The 23657-nt window shown below is 41.9% G+C and overlaps 1 protein-coding gene across 1 annotated transcript in view; it reads right to left on the bottom strand.

Annotated features, from left to right (window-relative positions):
- got1 (glutamic-oxaloacetic transaminase 1, soluble) overlaps positions 1-22760 on the bottom strand; it is a 24999-nt gene extending 2239 nt beyond the window's left edge. The window contains 9 exon segments of the mRNA XM_024007951.3: positions 2326-2420; positions 2422-2486; positions 5427-5432; positions 7998-8148; positions 8601-8705; positions 8967-9079; positions 11319-11442; positions 11740-11921; positions 22498-22760. Of these exon segments, the coding sequence (XP_023863719.1) occupies positions 2326-2420; positions 2422-2486; positions 5427-5432; positions 7998-8148; positions 8601-8705; positions 8967-9079; positions 11319-11442; positions 11740-11921; positions 22498-22606 (950 nt within the window). The 5' untranslated portion in view covers positions 22607-22760.
- Positions 22761-23657: the final 897 nt, after the last annotated feature.

Raw genomic sequence — 23657 nt, 5'->3', positions numbered from 1 at the left:
GAGAGAGATGAGGATAGGTTGTTATTCTGGCACCACCCAGCCAGGTCTCTGACCTCCTCCTATGCTGTCTCGTCGTTGTCGGTGATCAGGCCTACTACCACGTTGTGTCGTCTGCAAACTTAATGAGGGTGTTGGGAGTTGTGCCTGGCCACGCAGTCGTGGGTGAAACAGGAAGTACGGGAAGGACTGAGCACGCACCCCTGAGGGGCTCCAGTGTTGAAGAGTCAGCATGGCAGATGTGTTACTACCTACACTCACCGCTGGGGGCGGCCCGTCAGGAAGTTCAGGTGTTTAGGCCCAGGATCCTTAGCTTAGTGATGAGCTTTTGAGGGGTACTATGGTGTTGAACTCTGAGCTGTAGTCAATGAATAGCATTCTCACGTAGGTGTTCCTTTTGTCCAGGTGGGAAAGGGCAGTGTGGAGTGCAATAGAGATTGCATCATCTATGGATCTGTTTGGGCGGTATGCAAATTGGAGTGGGTCTAGGGTTTCTGGGATAATGGTGTTTGATGTGAGCCATTACCAGCCTTTCAAAGCACTTCATGGCTACGGACGTGAGTGCTACCGGTCTGTAGTTATTTAGGCAGGTTGCCTTGTGTTCTTGGGCCAACAGGACTATGGTGGTCTGCTTAAACGTGTTGGTATTACAGACTCAATCAGGGACATGTTGAAAATGTCATTGAAGACACCTGCATTTGGTCAGCACATGCCCGGAGCACACATCCTGGTAATCTGTCTGGCCCTGCGGCCTTGTGAATGTTGACCTGTTTAAAGTTCTTACTCACCTCGGCTATGGAGAGCATGATCACACAGTTCGTCCGGAACAGCTGATGCTCTCTTGCATGACTCAGTGTTGCTTGCCTCGAAGCGAGCATAGAAGTGTATTAGCTAGTCTGGTAGGCTGGTGTCACTGGGCAGCTCTCGGCTGTGCTTCCCTTTGTAGTCTGTAATAGTTTGCAAGCCCTGCCCAAGACGAGCGTCGGAGCCGATGTAGTACAATCTTAGTCCCTGTATTGGCGCTTTGCCTGTTTGATGGTTCGTCGGAGGGCATAGCAAGGATTTCTTGTAAGCTTCTGGGTTAGAGGCGTCACTAACAGACCCTGGTTTGATTCCAGGCTGTATCACAAACGGCCATGATGGGAGTCCCATAGGGCAGTGCACAATTGGCCCAGCGTCTTTAGGGTTTTGCCGGGTTAGTCCGTCATTGTAAATAAGAATTTGTTCTTACCTGACTTTAGTTAAATAAAGGTTAAGTAAAAAAATATAATAAAAAATATGTGACTAAAATGGCTGTGACTAATAGTTCAGACTTTTATTCGACTGATAATACTGAAACTAACGGATTAAAGGACAAAAATTTGACTACGACTAAAAAAGGTATTTTAAGGCTAAAACTAAATCTAAAATTGCTGCCAAGATTGACACACACGCACTCACACACACACTGTAAGATTGACACACATGCACTCACACACACACTGTAAGATTGACACACATGCACTCACACACACTGTAAGATTGACACACATGCACTCACACACACACTGTAAGATTGACACACATGCACTCACACACACACTGTAAGATTGACACACATGCACTCACAACCAATCTTATGTATCAAAAACCATCTATGTATTCTTACTCCCACCTTTCACCACATAACACGGCACACACATTTCAAATGTAATATATGTACATAATGCAATCTGTAAACTGCAGGAATACTAAATAAAATGTCTGTGTGCTGGCAGATGAGCGTGTGGGGAACCTGACTATTGTAGCTCGTGATTCTGACAACCTGAAGGAGTTCTATCTCAGATGGAGAAGATTGTCAGGGTAACCTGGTCCACCCTCCCTCTCAGGGTGCAAGGCTGGTCGCCATCACACTCAACACACCTGAACTCTTCGCTGAATGGTGGGTAACACACACAGACATTACAAAAGTAGTGTATGCACGTCCAACAATTAAACATGAGTGGTCAAAACGTTGATCTATATCCTCCCTTCCTCCCCCTCTCTGTCTGTCTAAACCCCCCTGGGGGGTTCTAGGGTTAGACGGAGACAGGGTTAGACGGAGAGACAGGGTTAGACAGAGACAGGGTTAGACGGAGAAACAGGGTTGGACGGAGAGACAGGGTTAGACAGAGACAGGGTTAGACGGAGAGACAGGGTTGGACGGAGAGACAGGGTTAGACGGAGAGACAGGGTTAGACAGACAGAGAGGGGGAGGAAGGGAGGATATAGATCAACGTTTTGACCACTCATGTTTAATTGTTGGACGTGCATACACTACTTTTGTAATGTCTGTGTGTGTGTACCCACCATTCAGCGAAGAGTTCAGGTGTGTTGAGTGTGATGGCGACCAGCCTTGCACCCTGAGAGGGAGGGTTGGACCAGGTTACCCTGACAATCTTCTCCCATCTGAGATAGAACTCTCTTCAGGTTGTCAGAATCACGAGCTACAATAGTCAGGTTCCCCACCGCTCATCTGCCAGCACACAGACATTTTATTTAGTATTCCCTGCAGTTTACAGATTGCATTATGTACATATATTACATTTGAAATGTGTGTGCGCGTGTTATGTGTGAAAGGTGGGAGTAAGAATACATAGATTGGTTTTTTGATACATAAGATTGGTTGTGAGAGTGTCAATCTTATTGTGTGTGCATGTGATCTTACAGTGTGTGTGTGAGTGCAATGTGTGTCATCTTAAACAGTGTGGTGTTGAGTGCATGTGTGTCAATCTTACAGTGTGTGTGTGAGTGCATGTGTGTCAATCTTACAGTGTGTGTGTGAGTGCATGTGTGTCAATCTTACAGTGTGTGTGTGAGTGCGTGTGTGTCAATCTTGGCAGCAATTTTAGATTTAGTTTTAGCCTTAAAATACCTTTTTAGTCGTAGTCAAATTTTTGTCCTTTAATCCGTTAGTTTCAGTTATTATCAGTCGAATAAAAGTCTGAACTATTTTAGTCACAGCCATTTTAGTCACATATTTTTTATATATTTTTTACTTAACCTTTATTTAACTAAGTCAGGTAAGAACAAATTCTTATTTACAATGACGGACTAACCCGGCAAAACCCTAAAGACGCTGGGCCAATTGTGCACTGCCCTATGGGACTCCCAATCATGGCCGTTTGTGATACAGCCTGGAATCAAACCAGGGTCTGTAGTGACGCCTCTAACCCAGAAGCTTACAAGAAATCCTGCTATGCCCTCCGACGAACCATCAAACAGGCAAAGCGCCAATACAGGACTAAGATTGTACTACATCGGCTCCGACGCTCGTCTTGTGGCAGGGCTTGCAAACTATTACAGACTACAAAGGGAAGCACAGCCGAGAGCTGCCCAGTGACACCAGCCTACCAGACTAGCTAATACACTTCTATGCTCGCTTCGAGGCAAGCAACACTGAGTCATGCAAGAGAGCATCAGCTGTTCCGGACGAACTGTGTGATCATGCTCTCCATAGCCGAGGTGAGTAAGAACTTTAAACAGGTCAACATTCACAAGGCCGCAGGGCCAGACAGATTACCAGGATGTGTGCTCCGGGCATGTGCTGACCAAATGCAGGTGTCTTCAATGACATTTTCAACATGTCCCTGATTGAGTCTGTAATACCAACACGTTTTAAGCAGACCACCATAGTCCTTGTGCCCAAGAACACTAAGGCAACCTGCCTAAATAACTACAGACCGGTAGCACTCACGTCCGTAGCCATGAAGTGCTTTGAAAGGCTGGTAATGGCTCACATCAACACCATTATCCCAGAAACCCTAGACCCACTCCAATTTGCATACCGCCCAAACAGATCCATAGATGATGCAATCTCTATTGCACTCCACACTGCCCTTTCCCACCTGGACAAAAGGAACACCTACGTGAGAATGCTATTCATTGACTACAGCTCAGAGTTCAACACCATAGTACCCTCAAAGCTCATCACTAAGCTAAGGATCCTGGGCCTAAACACCTGAACTTCCTGACGGGCCGCCCCCAGGCGGTGAGTGTAGGTAGTAACACATCTGCCATGCTGATCTTCAACACTGGAGCCCCTCAGGGGTGCGTGCTCAGTTCCTTCCCGTACTTCCTGTTCACCCACGACTGCGTGGCCAGGCACAACTCCAACACCCTCATTAAGTTTGCAGACGACACAACAGTGGTAGTAGGCCTGATCACCGACAACGACGAGACAGCCTATAGGGAGGAGGTCAGAGACCTGGCTGGGTGGTGCCAGAATAACAACCTATCCCTCAACGTAACCAGGACTAAGGAGCTGATTGTGTACTACAGCAAATGGAGGACCGAGCATGCCCCCATTCTCATCGACGGGCTGCAGGGGAGCATGTTGAAAGCTTCAATTTCCTTGGTGTCCACATCACCAACAAACTAGAATGGTTCAAACACATCAAGACAGTCGTAAAGAGGGCACGACAAAGCCTATTCCCCCTCAGGAAACTAAAAAGATTTGGCATAGGTCCTCAGATCCTCAAAAGGTTCTACAGCTGCAACATCGAGAGCATCCTGACTGGTTGCATCACTGCCTGGTATGGCAACTGCTCGGCCTCCGACTGCAAGGCACTACAGAGGGTAGTGCGTAAAGCCTAGTACATCACTGGGGCTAAGCTGCCTGCCATCCAGGATCTCTACACCAGGCGGTGTCAAAGGAAGGCCCTAAAAAGTGTCAAAGACTCCAGCCACCCCAGTCATACACTGTTCTCTCTACTACCACATGGCAAGCTGTACCGGAGCGCCAAGTCAAGAACTAAAAGGCTTCACAACAGCTTTTACCCCCAAGCCATAAGACTCCTGAACAGGTAATCAAATGGCCACCCAGACTATTTGCATTGTGTTTGTGTCCCCTCTTTTACGCTGCTGCTACTCTCTGTTTATCATATATGCATAGTTACTTTAACTATACATTCATTTACAGTTGAAGTCGGAAGTTTACATATACTTAGGTTGGAGTCATTAAAACTCATTTTTCAACCACTCCACAAAATTCTTGTTAACAAACYATAGCTTTCGGTTAGGACATCTACTTTGTGTATGACACAATAAATTTTTCCAACAATTGTTTACAGACAGATTATTTCACCTATAATTCACAGTATCACATCACAATTCCAGTTGGTCAGAAGTTTACATACACTAAGTTGACTGTGCCTTTAAACAGCTTGGAAAATTCCAGAAAATGATGTCATGGCTTTAAAAGCTTCTGATAGGCTAATTGACATCATTTGAGTCAAATGGAGGTGTACCTGTGGATGTATTTCAAGGCCTACCTTCAAACTCAGTGCCTCTTTGCTTGACATCATGGGAAAATCAAAATAAATCAGCCAAGACCTCAGAAAAAATGTTTGTAGACCTCTACAAGTCTGGTTCATCCTTGGGAGCAATTTCCAAACGCCTGAAGGTACCACGTTCATCTGTACAAACAATAGTACGCAAGTATAAACACCATGGGACCACGCAGCAGTTATACCACTAAGAAAGGAGATGCGTTTTGTCTCCTAGAGATGAATGTACTTTGGTGCGAAAAGTGCAAAACAATACCAGAACAACAGCAAAGGACCTTGTGAAGATGCTGGAGGAAACAGGTACAAAAGTATATTTATCCACAGTAAAACGAGTCCTATATCGACATAACCTGAAAGGCCGCTCAGCAAGGAAGAAGCCACTGCTCCAAAACCGCCATAAAAAAGCCAGACTACGGTTTGCAACTGCACATGGGGACAAAGATCGTACTTTTTTGAGAAATGTCCTCTGGTCTGATGAAACAAAAATAGAACTGTATGGCCATAATGACCATCGTTATGTTTGGAGGAAAAAGGGGGAGACTTGCAAGCCGAAGAACACCATCCCAACCATGAAGCACGGGGGCAGCAGCATCATGTTGTGGGGGTGCTTTGCTGCAGGAGGGACTGGTTCACTTCACAAAATAGATAGCATCATGAGGATGGAAAATKATGTGGATATATTGAAGCAACATCTCAAGACATCAGTCAGGAAGTTACAGCTTGATCGCAAATGTGTCTTCCAAATGGACAATGACCCCAAGCATACTTCCAAAGTGGTTGTAAAATGGCTTAAGGACAACAAAGTCGAGGTATTAGAGTGGCCATCACAAAGCCCTGACCTCAACCATATAGAAAATTTGTGGGCAGAACTGAAAATGCGTGTGCGAGCAAGGATGCCTACAAACCTGACTCAGTTACACCAGCTCTGTCAGGAGGAATGGGACAAAATTCACCCAACTTATTGTGGGAAGCTTGTGGAAGGCTACCCGAAACGTTTGACCCAAGTTAAACAATTTAAAGGCAATGCTACCAAATACTAATTGAGTGTATGTAAACTTCTGACCCATTGGGAATGTGATGAAAGAAATAAAAGCTGAAATAAATAATTCTCTAAACTATTATTCTGACATTTCACATTCTTAAAATAAAGTGGCGTTCCTAGCTGACCTAAGACAGGAAATTTTTACCATGATTAAATGTCAGGAATTGTGAAAAACTGAGTTTAAATGTATTTGGCTAGGTGTAAACTTCCCACTTCAACTGTACATGTACATACAACCTCAATTAGCCCGACTAACGTTGCCTGTTATAGCCTCGCTACTGTATATATCCTCGCTACTGTTATTATTCACTGTCTTTTTACTGTTGTTTTTTATTTCTTTACTTATCTATTGTACACCTAATAGGTACTTACATTTACATTTACATTTGAGTCATTTAGCAGACGCTCTTATCCAGAGCGACTTAAAAATAACACTGTTGGTTCGGGCCTGTAAGTAAGCATTTCACTGTAAGGTCTACACCTGTTGTATTCGGCGCACGGGACAAATAAACTTGATTTGATTTGAGCCCACATAATAGTATTTTACTTTTTTTTATTTTTATAATGAATATTTAGGCTACCTTTAACTTACATTTACATTTACATTTAAGTCATTTAGCTGACGCTCTTATCCAGAGCGACTTACAATTTGGAAAGTTCATACATATTCATCCTGGTCCCCCCGTGGGGAATGAACCCACAACCCTGGCGTTGCAAGCGCCATGCTCTACCAACTGAGCCACACGGGACCGTACACAAATGTACACAAAACTTCCATCTTGTGTACATTCAGATAGCTTTGTACAGCTAGGCCTACTATCCCCTCCTATACCTTAGCTGGCAACATTGATATTGTGGCAGATTGTTACCAATGCCAGCCATAATTAACCATATAGGCTAAAAAGCCTATAGGTTAAACAATTTACATCTCAGATTTTATCCCCATCGTAACCGTCAAGGGGCTTAAATAACAATGGTTTCCTTGAAAGGGGGAGCATTTGAGCTTTCCAAAAAATGCCAGAAGTATTACTGTAATCCTAATATTCAACAAATAGCATTTGTTTTTCCCATAGGAAAATAGCAACCGCAACTCGCATTTGAGTACTGTGACGCGAGAGCAGCAACACGAATGAATAAATAACAGCGCACATGAGAAAACAGTCTACATGAAAGTAGGAGAAAGAGTAAACATTATTGTTTCTAGCTGAGGTTAGCCTAGTTAAGTGAAGTGTCCTGGCTTCGCATCAGTTCAGAAGATTGACGAGTGACTGAAGTGACTGCCTGGGAGCTGTGTGGGAGAGCCGGGCAGATCAGCTCACGCAACTGAAGAAGTTAATTCTGCCAACGAGAGGATTGCATAAAAAAATTCTGCATGCACGCATGCTTAGGATTGAACAAAACAGATGAAAAGGAGCTCCATGTCAAATTTAATGTCCATTAGTTTCACATGGAATTCTCATCTCATCACATTTCCATTGACTAAAATTAAAAATAATTTGTAAGTTCTAGTTTTTTCCAGGGCATCTCGTCTCGTTGTCGTCATTGTTCTAGTCAGGAAAAATAGGTACATAGTTGACGAGTATTTTTCTTCATAGTTATTGTTGACGAAATCAACACTGGTGTGTGTGTGTGTGAGTGTGTGTGTGTCTCACTGTAGAGGCCAAAGTTCTTGGAGAAGGACTGGGCACAGAACATCTCGAAGCCCTGCGTGACAAAGTAGCGCACGGCCCAGGCATCCTTATCCAGACAGCCTGACGCAAAGCCCTGGTACGCTGAGTCAAAGAACACAAACAGCTTCCTCCTCTGGGGAGAGAGAAAACAAAAAAAGGAGAAATATTAAAACCTTCAGAAAATAAAAAAATGACATGCACATAAATATAATAATATATTTTTTGTGTTACATAATGCTGCGCGTGTACACACACACACACACACACACACACAGCTATGTCTTACTATTTTTTTGGGGGACCAACAATTGATTCCATTCAAAGTCCTATTTTCACTAACCTCTAACACTAAACCTAACCCTAACCCATAAAACAGTATTTTTACAAATAGCCTTTTTAGGTGGTTTACTATTCCTGTGAGGACTTCTGGTACTCACAAGTAGAGTAAAACGTGTAAACGCCGCCGAGCGCGCACGCACGCACGCACACACACACACACACACACACACACACACACACACACACACACACACACACACACACACACACACACACACACACACACACACACACACACAGTCTTACCTTCATGACCTCAGCCACCTGCATCCACTCTACGTGTGTAGGGTCTGTGCCGGTGGGGTTGTGGGCGCACGCGTGCAAAACAAAGATGGAATGCTTTGGTGCACTCTGGGACAGGGGTGAAAGGTCAATGTTAGACTACAGGACAGACAAATCATATATTGTGTACTGGGAGTTGATGCACCAAGTTGGTATCGTTAGAAAGCCAAACCTATCCTCTTTTCAACAGTGTGACAAAAGCTAATTTACTATCTACGTTGACATGACCAGTTAAGATATTCAATATTCACTATTGTGAGGTAAACTCAGAGTTCGGGAGGCGGTATGGTCTCCATGTCAACACCACCAGTTCAGAGGTCAGCGTCTCACCTCCAGGTCGCCTAGGAAACCGTCCAGATCCAGACCCCGCTTCTCTGCGTCCCAGTACTTATAGGGACGGATGTCCTCGAACCCGGCGTTGGCAAACACAGCGTTGTGGTTCTCTAGAAACAAACAGTAGAGGTTTCACAACACTTTTCTCTAAAGAGGAGTCTTTCTTTGAATGCTTCATGTGTCTTTTGAGGCCTGCTTTGTAACATTCGCTGACATTGTTACCAAGATTAAGTCCAGCATGTTAAAAAGTAACATGCTGGACTTAATCACCTACGGTTCCTTTGGAAAGTATTCAGACCCCTTGACTTGTTCCACATTTTGTTACGTTACAGCCTTATTGTAAAATTGATTAAATAACAAAACTTCTCAGCAATCTACACACAATACCCCATAATGACAAAGCAAAACAGGTTTATTAAAAATAAAAAACAGAAATACCTTATTTACATAAGTATTCTGAACCTTTGTTATGAGACTCGAAATTGAGCTCAGGTGCATCCTGTTCCATTGATCCTCCTTGACATGTTTCTACAACTTGATTGGGGTCCACCTGCGGTAAATTCAATTGATTGGATATGATTTGGAAAGGCACACACCTGTCTATATAATGTCCCACAGTTGACAGTGCATGTCAGAGCAAAACCCAAGCCATGAGGTCGAAGGAATTGTCCGTAGAGCTCGTAGACAGGATTGTGTCGAGGCACTGACCTCGGGAAGGGTACCAAAAATATTCTGCAGCATTGAAGGTCCACAAGAACACAGTGGCCTCCCTCATTCTTAAATGGGAGAAGTTTGGAACCACCAAGACTCTTCCTGGAGCTGGCCGCCCGGCCAAATTGAGTAATCAGGGGAGAAGGGCCTTGGTCAGGGAGGTGACCAAGAACCCGGTGGTCACTCTGACAGAGCTCTAGAGTTCCTCTGTGGAGGTGGGAGAACCTTCCAAAAGGACAACCATCTCTGCAATCCATCAATCAGGCCTTTATGGTAGAGTGGCCAGACGGAAGCCACTCCTCAGTAAAAGGCATATGACAGCCCACTTGGAGTTTGCCAAAAGGCACCTAAAGACTCTCAGACCATGAGAAACAAGATTCTCTGGTCTGATGAAACCAAGATTGAACTATTTGGCCTGAATACCAAGTGTCACGCCTGGAGGAAACCTGGCACCATCCCTACGGTGAAGCATGGTGGTGGCAGCATCATGCTGTGGGGATGTTTTTAAGCAGCAGRGACTGGGAGACTAGTCAGGATCAAGGCAAAGATGAACAGAGCAAAGTACAGATAGATCCTTGATGAAAACCTGCTCCAGAGCGCTCAAGACCTCAGACTGGGGCAAAGGTTCAACTTCCAACAAGACAACAACCCTAAATACACAGCCAAGACAATGATGCAGGAGTGGCCTCGGGACAAGTCTCTAAATGTCCTTGAGTGGCCCAGCCAGAGCCCGGACTTGATCCCGATCGAACATCTCTGGAGAGACCTGGAAATAGCTGTGCAGCAACGCTCCCGAATGGCAGGGTCTCCCGAGTGGCGCAGCGGTCTAAGGCACTGCATCTCAGTGCTAGAGGCATCACTACAGACCCTGGTTCGATTCCAGGCTGTATCACAACCGGCCGTGATTGGGAATCCCATAGGGCGACGCACAATTGGCCCAGCGTCGTCCGGGTTTGGCCGGGGTAGGCAATCATTGTAAATAAGAATTTGCTCTTAACTGACTTGCCTAGTTAAATGTTAAATAAAAATGTTATAAAAAAAAGAATCCCCATCCAACCTGACAGAGCTTGAGAGAATATGTAGAGAAGAATGGGAGAAACTCCCCAAATACAGGTGTGCCAAGCTTGTAGCGTCATACCCAAGAAGACTCGATCCAGTAATCGCTGCCAAAGGTGCTTCAACAAAGTACAGAGTAAAGGGTCTGAATAGTTATGTAAATGTGATATTTCAGTTTAGTATTTTTTATAAATTAGCAAAAATTTCAAAAAAACTATTTTTGCTTTGTCATTATGGGGTATTGTGTGCAGATTGATGAGAATAAACAAAAATCAATTTTAGAATAAGGCTGTAACGTAACAAAATGTGGAAAAAGGTCAAGGGGTCTGAATACTTTCCCAAGGCACTGTATATAGTCACCTATTAATTAACTATTAAGAGGACAATTTAGCAGTATAAGGTCCAGATTAGATAACAACAACAATGAAAAGTTTATATCTTATTTGAGGACATTCATACAGCCCTGAATCAGCCGTACGAGCAGATATGTAAACAGGTGTTTAAGTGTTGTCGTTCCTGTGTGCGTGTGTGTGTGTGTGTGTGTGTGTGTGTGTGTGTGTGTGTGTGTGTGTGTGTGTGTACCCCAGGTAGGCGCTGAGACATAGACAGGTGTTTTTGTGTTGTCATTCCCGTTGTACCAGCGTCTGAGAAACTCTGCCCCCATCTTCAGAGCACCTGTACCCCCCAGACACTGCACCGCTCCCACCTGACAGAGAGACAGGAAGCGAGTGAGAGAGAGAGAGATAGGTGGGTGAGGGAGAGTGAGAGAGGGTGACCGAGAGAGAGAGACAGTAGAGAGAGAGGGGGAGAGAGAGACAGAGGAAAAGAGAAGGTGGTGGCTGATACACACTAAATAAGTGACTTGATAACTACTTAGGAGCAATGTAGTGCACCAGTACAAATTTAAATACATTCCTTTAAATTCAGCTCAATATCTGCATAATCACGCACACATGCACACAACACAACTCCCCTAACACACTCACTTCATAAACTACCTTACCCTGTTCTCCTGGATGGCAGGGCTGTCTTCTCCCAGGGCGATCTTGGATGCAGAGGACCTAAACTCAGGCAGACCCAGAATGGCCAGGTACTCATGGTTCAGACTGTTGTCCGCTACGATGATCTTCTCCACCTTCTTAACCACGGGCAGCACCCAGGGCTGGCCCTCATCTGTCCTGTAGGCTGGAGGGAAGAGACAGGCTAGCTACAGCAGGTGAGGGGGGATACAGTGTTTCCAATATATGAGCCTGATATAGCCGACATATTGATATATGTTTTTACCAGTTATGTTTGTTTTACGATGCAAATGTTGCAGTAGCCCAATTGTGGCCCTATGGCTCTCTCTCCAGCTGGCATTACTGCCTTGGTGAGCAACCCACTCAAGAGGGGAAGGTGCCAATGAACAATGAACACTGACAACCTGAGGAGAGTTCTAACTCAGATGGAAATGTCACAAACACTCTCACCTGCGCTCTACTACACTAGAAGCTTTACTGCTCTGCAAGATCCAAGTAGACTAATATGTAATTAGGCCTACCGTATGTCTCATCCACATGAAAAAATACTATAGTATACTATGGTATAAATATTATCGTGTTCACTGTAGTGTTTTCGCAGTCTTTATTGTAGTATTTACAGTTTACTACAGTATTTAAACGGTATACTATAGTATTTCATATAGTGTTTTTACGGATTGTATAATACTGTAGTATTTAGTACTGTAGTGTTTTTGCGGACTTTAGTATACTGTAGTATTTACTGTAGTGTTTTAACAGACTGTAGTATACTGTCGTTTTTGCAGACATTACTGTAGTATTTACTATAGCGTTTTTATTTTATTATCTTTGACATCAAAGTGCAGGCTTTGTCCTTGAGGAAACCTACTGGAGAAATACCTGTGTAAATAAGGTATATCTGTCTTAGTTATTTTTAATACATTTGCAAAAAAATCCTAGAAACCTGTTTTTGCTTTGTCATTATTGGGTATTGTGTATAGATTGATGGGGAAAATTGTTTATTTAATCAATTTTAGAATAAGGCTGTACAGTGCTTTGCAAAAGTATTCATCCTCCTTGGCGTTTTTCCTATTTTGTTGCATTACAACCTGTAATTTAAATTGATTTTTATTTAGATTTCATGTAATGGACATACCCAAAATAGTCCAAATTGGTGAAGTGAAATGAAAAAAATAACTTGCTATGAAGCCCCTAAATAAGATCTGGTGCAACCAATTACCCTCAGAAGTCACATAATTAGTCAAATAATGTCCACCTGTGTGCAATCTAAGTGTCACATGATCTGTCACATGATCTCAGTATATATACACCTGCTCTGAAAGGCCCCAGAGTCTGCAACCCCACTAAGCAAGGGGCACCATCAAGCAAGCGGCACCATGAAGACCAAGGAGCTCTCCAAACAGGTCAGGGACAAAGTTGTGGAAGTACAGATCAGGGTTGGGTTATTAAAAAATACCCGAAACTTTGAACATTCTACGGAGCACCATTAAATCCATTATTAAAAAATGGAAAGAATACGGCACCACAACAAACCTTCCAAGAGAGGGCCGCCCACCAAAACTCACGGACCAGGCAAGGAGGGCATTAATCAGAGGCAACAAAGAGACCAAAGATAACCCTGAAGGAGCTGCAAAGCTCCACAGCGGAGATTGGAGTATCTGTCCATAGGACCCCTTTAAGCCATACACTCCACAAAGCTGGGCTTTAAGGAAGAGTGGCCAGAAAAAAAGCAATTGCTTAAAGAAAAAAATAAGCAAACACGTTCGGTGTTCGCCAAAAGGCATGTGGGAGACTCCCCAAACATATTGGAGAAGGTACTCTGGTCAGATGAGACTAAAATTGAGCTTTTTGACCATCAAGGAAAACACTATGTCTGGTGCAAACCCAACACCTCTCATCACCCTGAGAACACCATCCCCCATGTTTTTCATCGGCAGGGACTGGGAAACTGGTCAGAATTGAAGGAATGATGGATGGCGCTAAATAGAGGGAAATTCTTGAGGGAAACCTGTTTCACTCTTCCAGAGATTTGAGACTGGGACAGAGGTTCACCTTCCAGCAGGACAATGACCCTAAGCATACTGCTAAGCAACACTCGGGTGGTTTAAGGGGAAACATTAAAATGTCTTGTAATGGCCAAGTCAAAGCCCAGACCTCAATGCAATTGAGAATCTGTGGTATGACTTAAAGATTGCTATACACCAGCGGAACCCATCCCATTTGAAAGAGCTGGAGCAGTTTTGCCTTGAAAAATTGGCAAAAATCCCAGTGGCTAGATGTGCCAAGCTTATGGAGACATACCCCAAGAGACTTGCAGCTGTAATTGCTGCAGAAGGTGTCTCTACAAAGTATTGATTTTGGGGGGTGAATAGTTATGCATGCTCAAGTTTTCAGGTTTTTTGTCTTATTTCTTGTTTGTTTCACAATAGAAAATTGTTTGCATCTTCAAAGTCATAGGCATGTTGTGTAAATCAAATGATACAAACTCCCCAAAAATAAATTTGAATTCCAGGTTGTAAGGCAACAAATTAGGAAAAATGTCAAGCGGGGTGAATACTTTCGCAAGCCACTATATGTAACGTAACAAAATGTGAAAAAAGTCAAGGGGTCTGAATGCACAGTATACTTTCCGAATGCACTATATAGTATTCTACAGCAGTAGTTCCAAAACTGTGGGGGCGCAAAGGGTCGGAACAGCTTTCAACTTACTACTGAAAGTTGTAATAGTAGAATGCTCAAGGTGAAATTTCATTGGGTAGTGCATCAGCAGTTTTCCTCAAGTCATGTCAGACCTTAGAGAGCTACAGTTGAAGTCGGAAGTTTACATACACCTTAGCCAAATACATTTAAACTCAGTTTCTCACAATTTCTGACATTTAATCCTAGTAAAAATGTCCTGTCTTAGGTCAGTTAGGATCATCACTTTATTTTAAGAATGTGAAATGTCAGAATAACAGTAGAGAGAATGATTTATTTCAGCTTTTATTTCTTTCATCACATTCTCAGTGGGTCAGAAGTTTACATACACTCAATTAGTATTTGGTAGCATTGCATTTAAATTGTTTAACTTGGGTCAAACACTTCGGGTAGCCTTCCACAAGCTTCCCACAATAAGTTGGGTGAATTTTGGCCCATTCCTCCGGGCAGAGCTGGTGTAACTGAGTCAGGTTTGTAGTCCTCCTTGCTCACACACGCTTTTTCAGTTCTGCCCACAAATTTTCTATAGGATTGAGGTCAGGGCTTGTGATGGCCAATCTAATACCTCGACTTTGTTGTCCTTAAGCCATTTTGCCACAACTTTGGAAGTATGCTTGGGGTCATTGTCCATTTCTAAGACCCATTTGCGACCAAGCTTTAACTTCCTGACTGATGTCTTGAGATGTTGCTTCAATATATCCACATAATTTTCCATCCTCATGATGCCATCTATTTTGTGAAGTGCACCAGTCCCTCCTGCAGCAAAGCACCCCCACAACATGATGCTGCTACCCCCGTGCTTCAGTTGTGATGGTGTTCTTCGGCTTGCAAGCCTCCCCCTTTTCCTCCAAACATGGCGATGGTCATTATGGCCAAACAGTTCTATTTTTGTTTCATCAAACCAGAGGACATTTCTCAAAAAAGTACGATCTTTGTCCCCATGTGCAGTTGCAAACCGTAGTCTGGCTTTTTTATGGCGGTTTTGGAGCAGTGGCTTCTTCCTTCCTAAGCGGCCTTTCAGGTTATGTCGTGCTTCTACACCTGCATTGCTTGCTGTTTGGGGTTTTAGGCTGGGTTTCTGTACAGCACTTTGAGATATCTGATGTAAGAAGGGCTATATAAATACATTTGATTTGATTTGATTTAGAAATTTGATATAGAACTCGTTTTACTGTGGATATAGATACTTTTGTACCTGTTTCCTCCAGCATCTTCACAAGGTCCTTTGCTGTTCTGGGATTGTTTAGCACTTTTTGCACTAAAGTACGTTAATCTCTAGGAGACAGAACGCGTCTCCTTCCTGAGCGATATGACGGCTGCGTGGTCCCATGGTGTTTATACTTGCGTACTATTGTTTGTACAGATGAACGTGGTACCTTCAGGCATTTGGAAATTGCTCCCAAGGATGAACCAGACTTGTGGAGGTCTACAAACATTTTTTCTGATTTCTTTTGATTTCCCATGATGTCAAGGAAAGAGGCACTGAGTTTGAAGGTAGGCCTTGAAATACATCCACAGGTACACCTCCAATTGACTCAAATTATGTCAATTAGCCTTTCAGAAGCTTGTAAAGCCATGGCATAATTTTCTGGAATTTTCCAAGCTGTTTAAAGGCACAGTCAACTTAGTGTATGTAAACTTCTGACCAACTTGAATTGTGATACAGTGAATTATAAGTGAAATAATCTGTCTGTAAACAATTGTTGTAAAAATTACTTGTGTCATGCACAAAGTAGATGTCCTAACTGACTTGCCAAAACTATAGTTTGTTAACAAGAAATTTGTGGAGTGGTTGAAAAATGAGTTTGAATGACTCCAACCTAAGTGTATGTAAACTTCTGACTTCAACTGTATTTATAATTTGTCAGAAATGTCCAGAACAACTAACCCATGCCAGCTAACGTTTTTTTAGTCACTCAAATATCACATGAACACACATAAGGAATTAGCTTTAAAACTGCAACACTTTCTCTGCACCCCATGACAAACTTTAATTTATCTGCATGTCCAGCCATTTTCTTTTCAGGACAACCAGGGCTACAAGTAGAACACAAAATAATTTGACATAAACAGTTACATTCATGAGTTTTATTGACAAACGTCAACAACAAAAAAATAAGGTCCGGCAAAGCAAAAACCTGATAAGAATTCATTTATATGAATGCAGTAAGTACAGAAATTGTTTGCTCAGTGGGAAATGTATGTCCAACTAGTCCGTGACAATTGTGTGGAGTTTGGAGTTTGTGACAGCAACTGTGAGCTTATTACAGTATTATTACATTATGCAATGTAGAAGAACCCCTTACCTTTTAACAACTCTTGTATAGCTTGTGAGTGTCATAGAGTAAAACATGCTACATGTGCGTGTTCGTGAGAGTCTCAGATTTTCATAGATCACTTTGTAGCTCAAACCATTCTGACTCTACAGATGATTTTATTTAGAGACCCAGTCCTGGGCCTCTTCGGGGCCTCCTCTTGTTTCTGGGCCTCCTCTTGTTTCACAAACACCGCTCTAGCTCAGCCCCTATTAACTACACACACTAATGGTTGGTACCCAATGGATGCAAAAGAAATAGATAAACACACAATGTTTAAAAGGGGTTAGAAGTCCTACATCACAACGGCACGATGGTAGGACTCATTGGGTTAAAATGGCAAAAGAACCTCCATCCCATGGCAAAATGGATGGAATTGCAGGAAATAAGCTTTAAAACTGCTAAATTGTCTCTGCCAACCAGAAGGGTGTGAACAGTTTGTTTCATGAACAGTGCTTGTGCCAATAGAAATAGATGTGTTATACCTACAGTTTACAACAGAATTCTATAGTAAGTATTGTAGTATTCTATAGTAAACTGAAGTATTTTTTTTAAGTGGGTGGTGGGCAACTTTGCAAAGGTGTGTTTTTATAGTTTCAACGGATCAGGCTACAACCTGATGAATGTCAAAGACTGCGGCTGTGCACTTTCCTCTGCTGTCCTAAATTCCAGTCAGACATCATTGATAAGAAAGCCAAACTAGTAAGTTACTAAATCAGAGTAAACAGTGTTGTTGAGCTAAAGAGGAGAGGCACTCCTGTCTACAGACTCTTACCTACTCAACTATTCTAGTCTGTAAACTGTCTGAAAACATACTTCCACATCCACTTTCTAAAAGAGCACGACGAACTGTATCATTTGTGACTGAAGTTCAAGAGAAGGGACATGGTCTATCTGCTCTATGAGCATGTAAACACATGGTGTAGCTAGGCTATGTAGGCTATTTTCAGCCAGCTGACCACAGTACCAGCCTACTGTTAGCCTACTGCAGGAAGGGATTACTAGGCCGTAGGCCTGACCTGTGCTAATCAGGGAAATTCAAACACTTCCGACCTGCACTGCAGAGAGAGAGCAGGGGGAGGGGGAAAGAGCAAACGCAGTGTCACGATACAGCAGATTTACACTTTGATCATTCTGACAGCGTCCTTGCGCAAAATAGTACGCAGCATCATCTGGATATGTATGCAACAAAAGTTCAAAATTCACATTCTGATACCATTTCTGTCTGTAAATAGGTATACCCCCTTGCATTCTCAAGAGCTAGTTTAGGCACTGATCCAACAACATCCATCCTTTCCTCCTTTCAAGTAATCATCATTGATATGATTGGATTGGTCAAAGCTATGGCCGTCATTGTAAATAAGAATTTGTTCTTAACTGACTTGCCTAGTTAAATAAAAAAAATAAAACATTACATGTAGTGGAATGCTTGCTTACGCCCATCCAATCATGTTAGCGATTACTTCAGGGAAGGCACTGAGGAGGCATACATTTACAGTGCCTTCAGAAAGTATTCACACCCCTGGACTTTTTCCACATTTTGTTGTGTTACAAAGTGGGATTAAAAATGTTTTAAATGTAATTTTTTTGTCAACGATCTAGCCAAAATACTACGTAATGTCAAAGTGGAAGAATAATTCTAACATTTGTAAAAAATGTATGACAAATAAAACACTAATATATCTTCATTAGATAAGTATTCAACACCCTGAGTCAATACATGTTGGAGTCACATTTGGCAGCGATTACAGCTGTGAGTCTTTCTAGGTAAGTCTCTAAGAGCTTTCCACACCTGGATTGTGCAACATTTGCCTATTATTATTTTCTAAATTCTTCAAATGGTTGTTGATTATTGCTGGACAACCATTTTCAGGTCTTGCCATTGATTTTCAAGCAGACTTAAGTAAAAACTGTTAAATCAACCACTCAACAACATTCACTGTCTTCTTGGTTAGCAACTCCAGTGTATACAGTACTTGTGTTGTAGGTTATTGTCCTGCTGAAAGCTGAATTCATCTCCCAGTGTCTGGTGGAAAGCAGACTGAAACAGATTTTCCTATAGGATTTTGCCTGTGCTTAGCTCAGGGAGAAAAAGATGTAGATTCACGCGCGGCAGGTGTTTAATTCGCCTTCACAGAAGGCAGGAATCGTGGTCACAGGCAGGCAATGGTCATACACAGGTAGGCAAACAGGCAGGTGAATCAAAACTAGGACTGAAGGCTATAACTGGTTCTCACAAACGAGCTAGGAAAAGGCTTAGTAGAGTCAAAACGAACAATACCTCACAAAGGCACAAACAGAATGAACTGAACTAAATAAGGAGCTGATGAGACCAGGTGAGTAACTAACACAGGTGAAATCAATTAACAAAAATGAAAGACAGAGCTACGTTCAAGAACACAGAGAAACAGGGCTACGTTCAAGAACATAATGAAACAGAACACAAGGTTGACTAAGAAAATAAATACAGAACCTTACACATTCCCTTTCTTTTTTATGCTGAAAAGCCCAGTCCTTAATGATTACAAGCATACCCATAACATGATGCAGCCACCACGATGCTTGAAAATATGGATACTAAGTAATGTGTTGTATTGGATTTGCCCCATACATAATAATAATAATATTATATGCCATTTAGCCGACACTTTGTAAGTCTCTTACACTCACGAGTGCATACATTTTACGTATGGGTGGCCCCAGCGGGAATCGAAACCACAAAACACTTTGTATTCAGTACAAAAGATTAATTGCCTTGCCACATTTTTTGCAGTATTACTTTAGTGCATTGTTGCAAAAAGGATGCATGTTTTGGAATATTTATATTCTGTACAATTCTGTCAATTAGCTTAGTATTGTGGAGTAACTACAATGTTGTTGATCCATCCTCAGTATTCTCCTATCACAGCCATTAAACTCTGTAACTGTTTTAAAGTCACCATTGGCCTCATGGTGAAAATACCTAAGCGGTTTATTCCCCTCTGGCAACTGAGTTAGGATGAAGCCTGTATCTTTGTAGTGACTGTGTGTATTGATACACCATCCAAAGAGTAATTAATAACTTCACCATGCTCAAAGGGATATTCAATGTCTGTTTTTTTAAACATTTTATCCATCTACCAATAGGTGCTCTTCTTTGTGAGGCATTGGAAAACCTCCCTGGTCTTTGTGGTTGAATCTGCGCTTGAAATTCACTGCTCGACTGAGAGACCTTACAGATAATTGTATGTGTGGGGTACCGAGATGAGGTAAACACTATTATTGCACACAGAGTGAGTCCATGCAACCTATTATTTGACTTGTTAAACAACCTTTTACTTCTGAACTTATTTAGGCATGCCATAACAAAGAGGTTGAATACTTATTGAATCAAGACATTTCAGCTTTTCATTTTTTATTAATTTCTAAAAAGATGATTCTACTTTGACATTATGGGGCATTGTGTGTAAGCCAGTAACAAAAGAATATAAATGTAAGCCATTTAAAATTCAGGCTGTAACACAACTAAATGTGGAAAAAGTCAAGGGGTATGAATACTTTCTGAAAGAACTGTAAAGTGTTCCAATAGGACCCTAATCCACCGCCGTTTTTCCAACTCTTATGAATTGTTAATAGAGGGTTTAACACCATGTGACAACAACAGAGCTTTGGCCAGTTCTCTGGCGTAGCTCTGCTCACAGGTAGCGCAATGCAAATCCTTTAGTCCAGAGAGGCCAAGCAAGCGTTCACAGATCACACATAGAGATTTCAGCCTTTGCGCTGCAGTGTTAAATATTAATAACAACACTCCATACAAAGATCCAGTCAGAAGAACGGTAATGTGTGAGTGCACTGCACTGTGTGACTAAATGGACATTTGGGTTGTGTGACAATAAGAAAGGGGAGGGACGGGGGTGTATTCTGTCTACAGTCTCTCATAGGAGGATCATAGAGAGAGTGAATGGGAGTGAATTACTCCATGATTACGGTCAATTTATCTTAACCTACAGTGATATGACCATGACTCATTGATCTCCAGCTACAACTACCGGCATGTTCCAGTCTGTTCCAGTCCTCCTTACTGCAGTGACAGAGCCACTTCTTTGGATGACTGCCAACAACAGGTTATATAGGCCTTGCTAGGCTATCTACGGATTCTGAACAATCAGCACAGAAAGCAAAGGACATCATGCTAGCCTGATTGATTGGTTAGGTGAAAAGGTTTCAACACATAGAACAGATCCAGTCTGTCACAACATTGAGGGAGAATGCAAAAAGGTGACACTTTACTTGACACCCAGTCAAACATGTCATAATATGTCATAAAAGCTGATATAACTTGCCATAACCTGTTATAATATGGTCATAACACTGTCATGACATATATTTACACTTGTTGTGACATATATTGCATACTTTTATGGCTGGTTATGACACCTACATAAGTGTCAAAACCCAAAACCTACCACACAGGGGAAAGCATTCCATTACACCACAGCTTGTGTCAACAGTATGATTTTGTTATATATAAATAAATACAATTCGACCATGTTAAATTATCATCGCAATTGCGCAAACATTGATGTCAGACATGCGTCTACCTCAATGCTCTGCTGGTGATGACTGGGATGAATGCATGAGCAGATTTCAGATGATGACTGGGATGAATGTCAGAGCAACATTCAGATGATGACTGGGATGAATGCAGGAGCAGATTTCAGATGATGACTGGGATGAATGCAGGAGAAACTTCAGATGGATGAATGCAGGAGCACATTTCAGATGATGACTGGGATGAATGCAGGAGCACATTTCAGATGATGACTGGGATGAATGCAGGAGCAGATTTCAGGAGCAGGACGAGACACCCTCTTTTTGACTGATGACTCTTTTTGACTGATGACTGATATAAGGGCATGTACATGATAGGCCTACCTGGTTTATATGATTCTGATGGTCATAATGCTTCTTGACAGTGTCATAAAGTGTATTTTCTTAGTCCAAGTACATTGACACAGGATGGTCATAATGCTTCATGACAGTATCATTAAATGTATTTTCTACAAGTTAATTAAAATACGATGAAAAAAACATGACTGTAAGTAATTTATTACAACAAAAACAAAGGATCTAAGTGACAAACTTTCAAATGAAAGGAAACTTCTTGGCAGGGAAAAAACTCATTTGAATAAATGTAGGTTTTGACACTCTTATGTAGGTGTCATAACCAGCCATAAAATAACGCAATAGGTCACAACAGGTGTTGCTTTTTATATATATATATATATATATATATATATATGTGCAATGACAGTGTTATGACCATATTATGACAAGTTATGTCAGCTGTTACGACATGGTTATGACCGTCTTATGACACTGGGTGTCAAGTAAAGTGTTACCCAGTTTTCAAACAGGGCCCTGCAACACAACATTTCAGATGATGGACTAGTTATAAAGGATTAGCTATGGTATACTAAGCCATCATTGTAAATAAGAATGTATTCTTCACTGACTTGCCTAGTTAAATAAAGATTAAATAAAATAAAAAAATAAAACACTAAGTTAGCTACTAACGTTAGCTAGCTAATTAGCCACGGTTGAACGGGAAATKAACTATGCGATTATTAATGTTGCAGGAAATCGGACAGGCAGCAGGTGCATTGTTATCGCAGTGTAACTCTGTGATCTAAATGTTAGCTAGCTTGTTTACTTCATCCCAGCGATTGACGCATCATCATCATCTCTTACCTCCAACTCCGAGGTTCACCTTCTTAGGGTTCGCGTCCTCTTTAAAATCATTCGACAGCTTGAATACAGCCACTGGGGTGGCTTGGGGAACCTCACCGAATAACGACATAATGATGAATATTACCAAGGAGGGGTGTTAGACAAAACGTTAAACAACCCGGGCACAAACCGCTGTATAAAGTGCTACAGGACGAGATAGGAAAATACTTTCACCTTCAACTTGGATGGATTTGAGGTCGTCCCTAGTTAACACAGCCACAAAGTCATAAACCCCGCCTATTTCTATAATTTCTCTTCTCAATACAATTTGATTTTAAACCTAAACCTAACATTAACCCTAACCACACTGATAACAATTGCCTAACCCTAACCTTAAATGAAGTCCAAATATATAATTTTTGTTATAATTTTTACGACATAGCCAATTTTGACTTTGTGGCTTTGCCATCTAGTGGAAAACGTGGATTTGGCCAATGGTGAATGAATGGAGAATGGGTGTGAAAGATTTCACCAATAGAAATCGAAAGCAAGTAGTTGACCCAAAAATGAGCCAATCCTAGCAACGATCGAATGGGGTCAAGGGGTGCAATAATGTAACGTAGATGACAGCTGGCGCCAATGACTAGCCTCCATTGGAGATTGAAAAATTACTATGCAAATCTCGGTCGCTGAATATGAAAGAGCGGCGTTGTTGTTGAGGCATTGGGATTTCCCTGCAAAAATTGTCTGACATCTTATAAATAGCCTAAATGTTATTGCATACCAGTAGTTATGCAGGGATTCCAAAGCCTCATAACATCCATAGTTAAGCATTCTGCCTATAACACTGCAACAACTTTACAATGGATCTAAAACTATGCCTACCCTCTTGTTAAAATCTTCACATCTCTACACTTTAGTTACCTGATTGTCTATTCTCTAAACAGGCAACTGAATAAATTTGATCATTTGTATTTCAATCAAAGAGATTCACTGTTACAATCTATAAAAATGTTCTATTGAACACCCCCCCCCCCAAAAAAAAAAAATCACTTTTCTATCTATCCACAAGGTGGCACCCTAAGCTTGTTATTCATGATCCACCATAAATTCTGCCCTGTATAGAAGTTGACCAGAGATCACCCTCCCCTCATCCTATATATTGTTCCAGGGACATCATA

The sequence above is a fragment of the Salvelinus sp. IW2-2015 genome, linkage group LG18 (assembly GCF_002910315.2).
Source record: "Salvelinus sp. IW2-2015 linkage group LG18, ASM291031v2, whole genome shotgun sequence".
In the NCBI taxonomy this organism is placed as follows: Eukaryota; Metazoa; Chordata; class Actinopteri; order Salmoniformes; family Salmonidae; genus Salvelinus; species Salvelinus sp. IW2-2015.
This window is presented reverse-complemented; position numbering and strand designations above follow the sequence as displayed.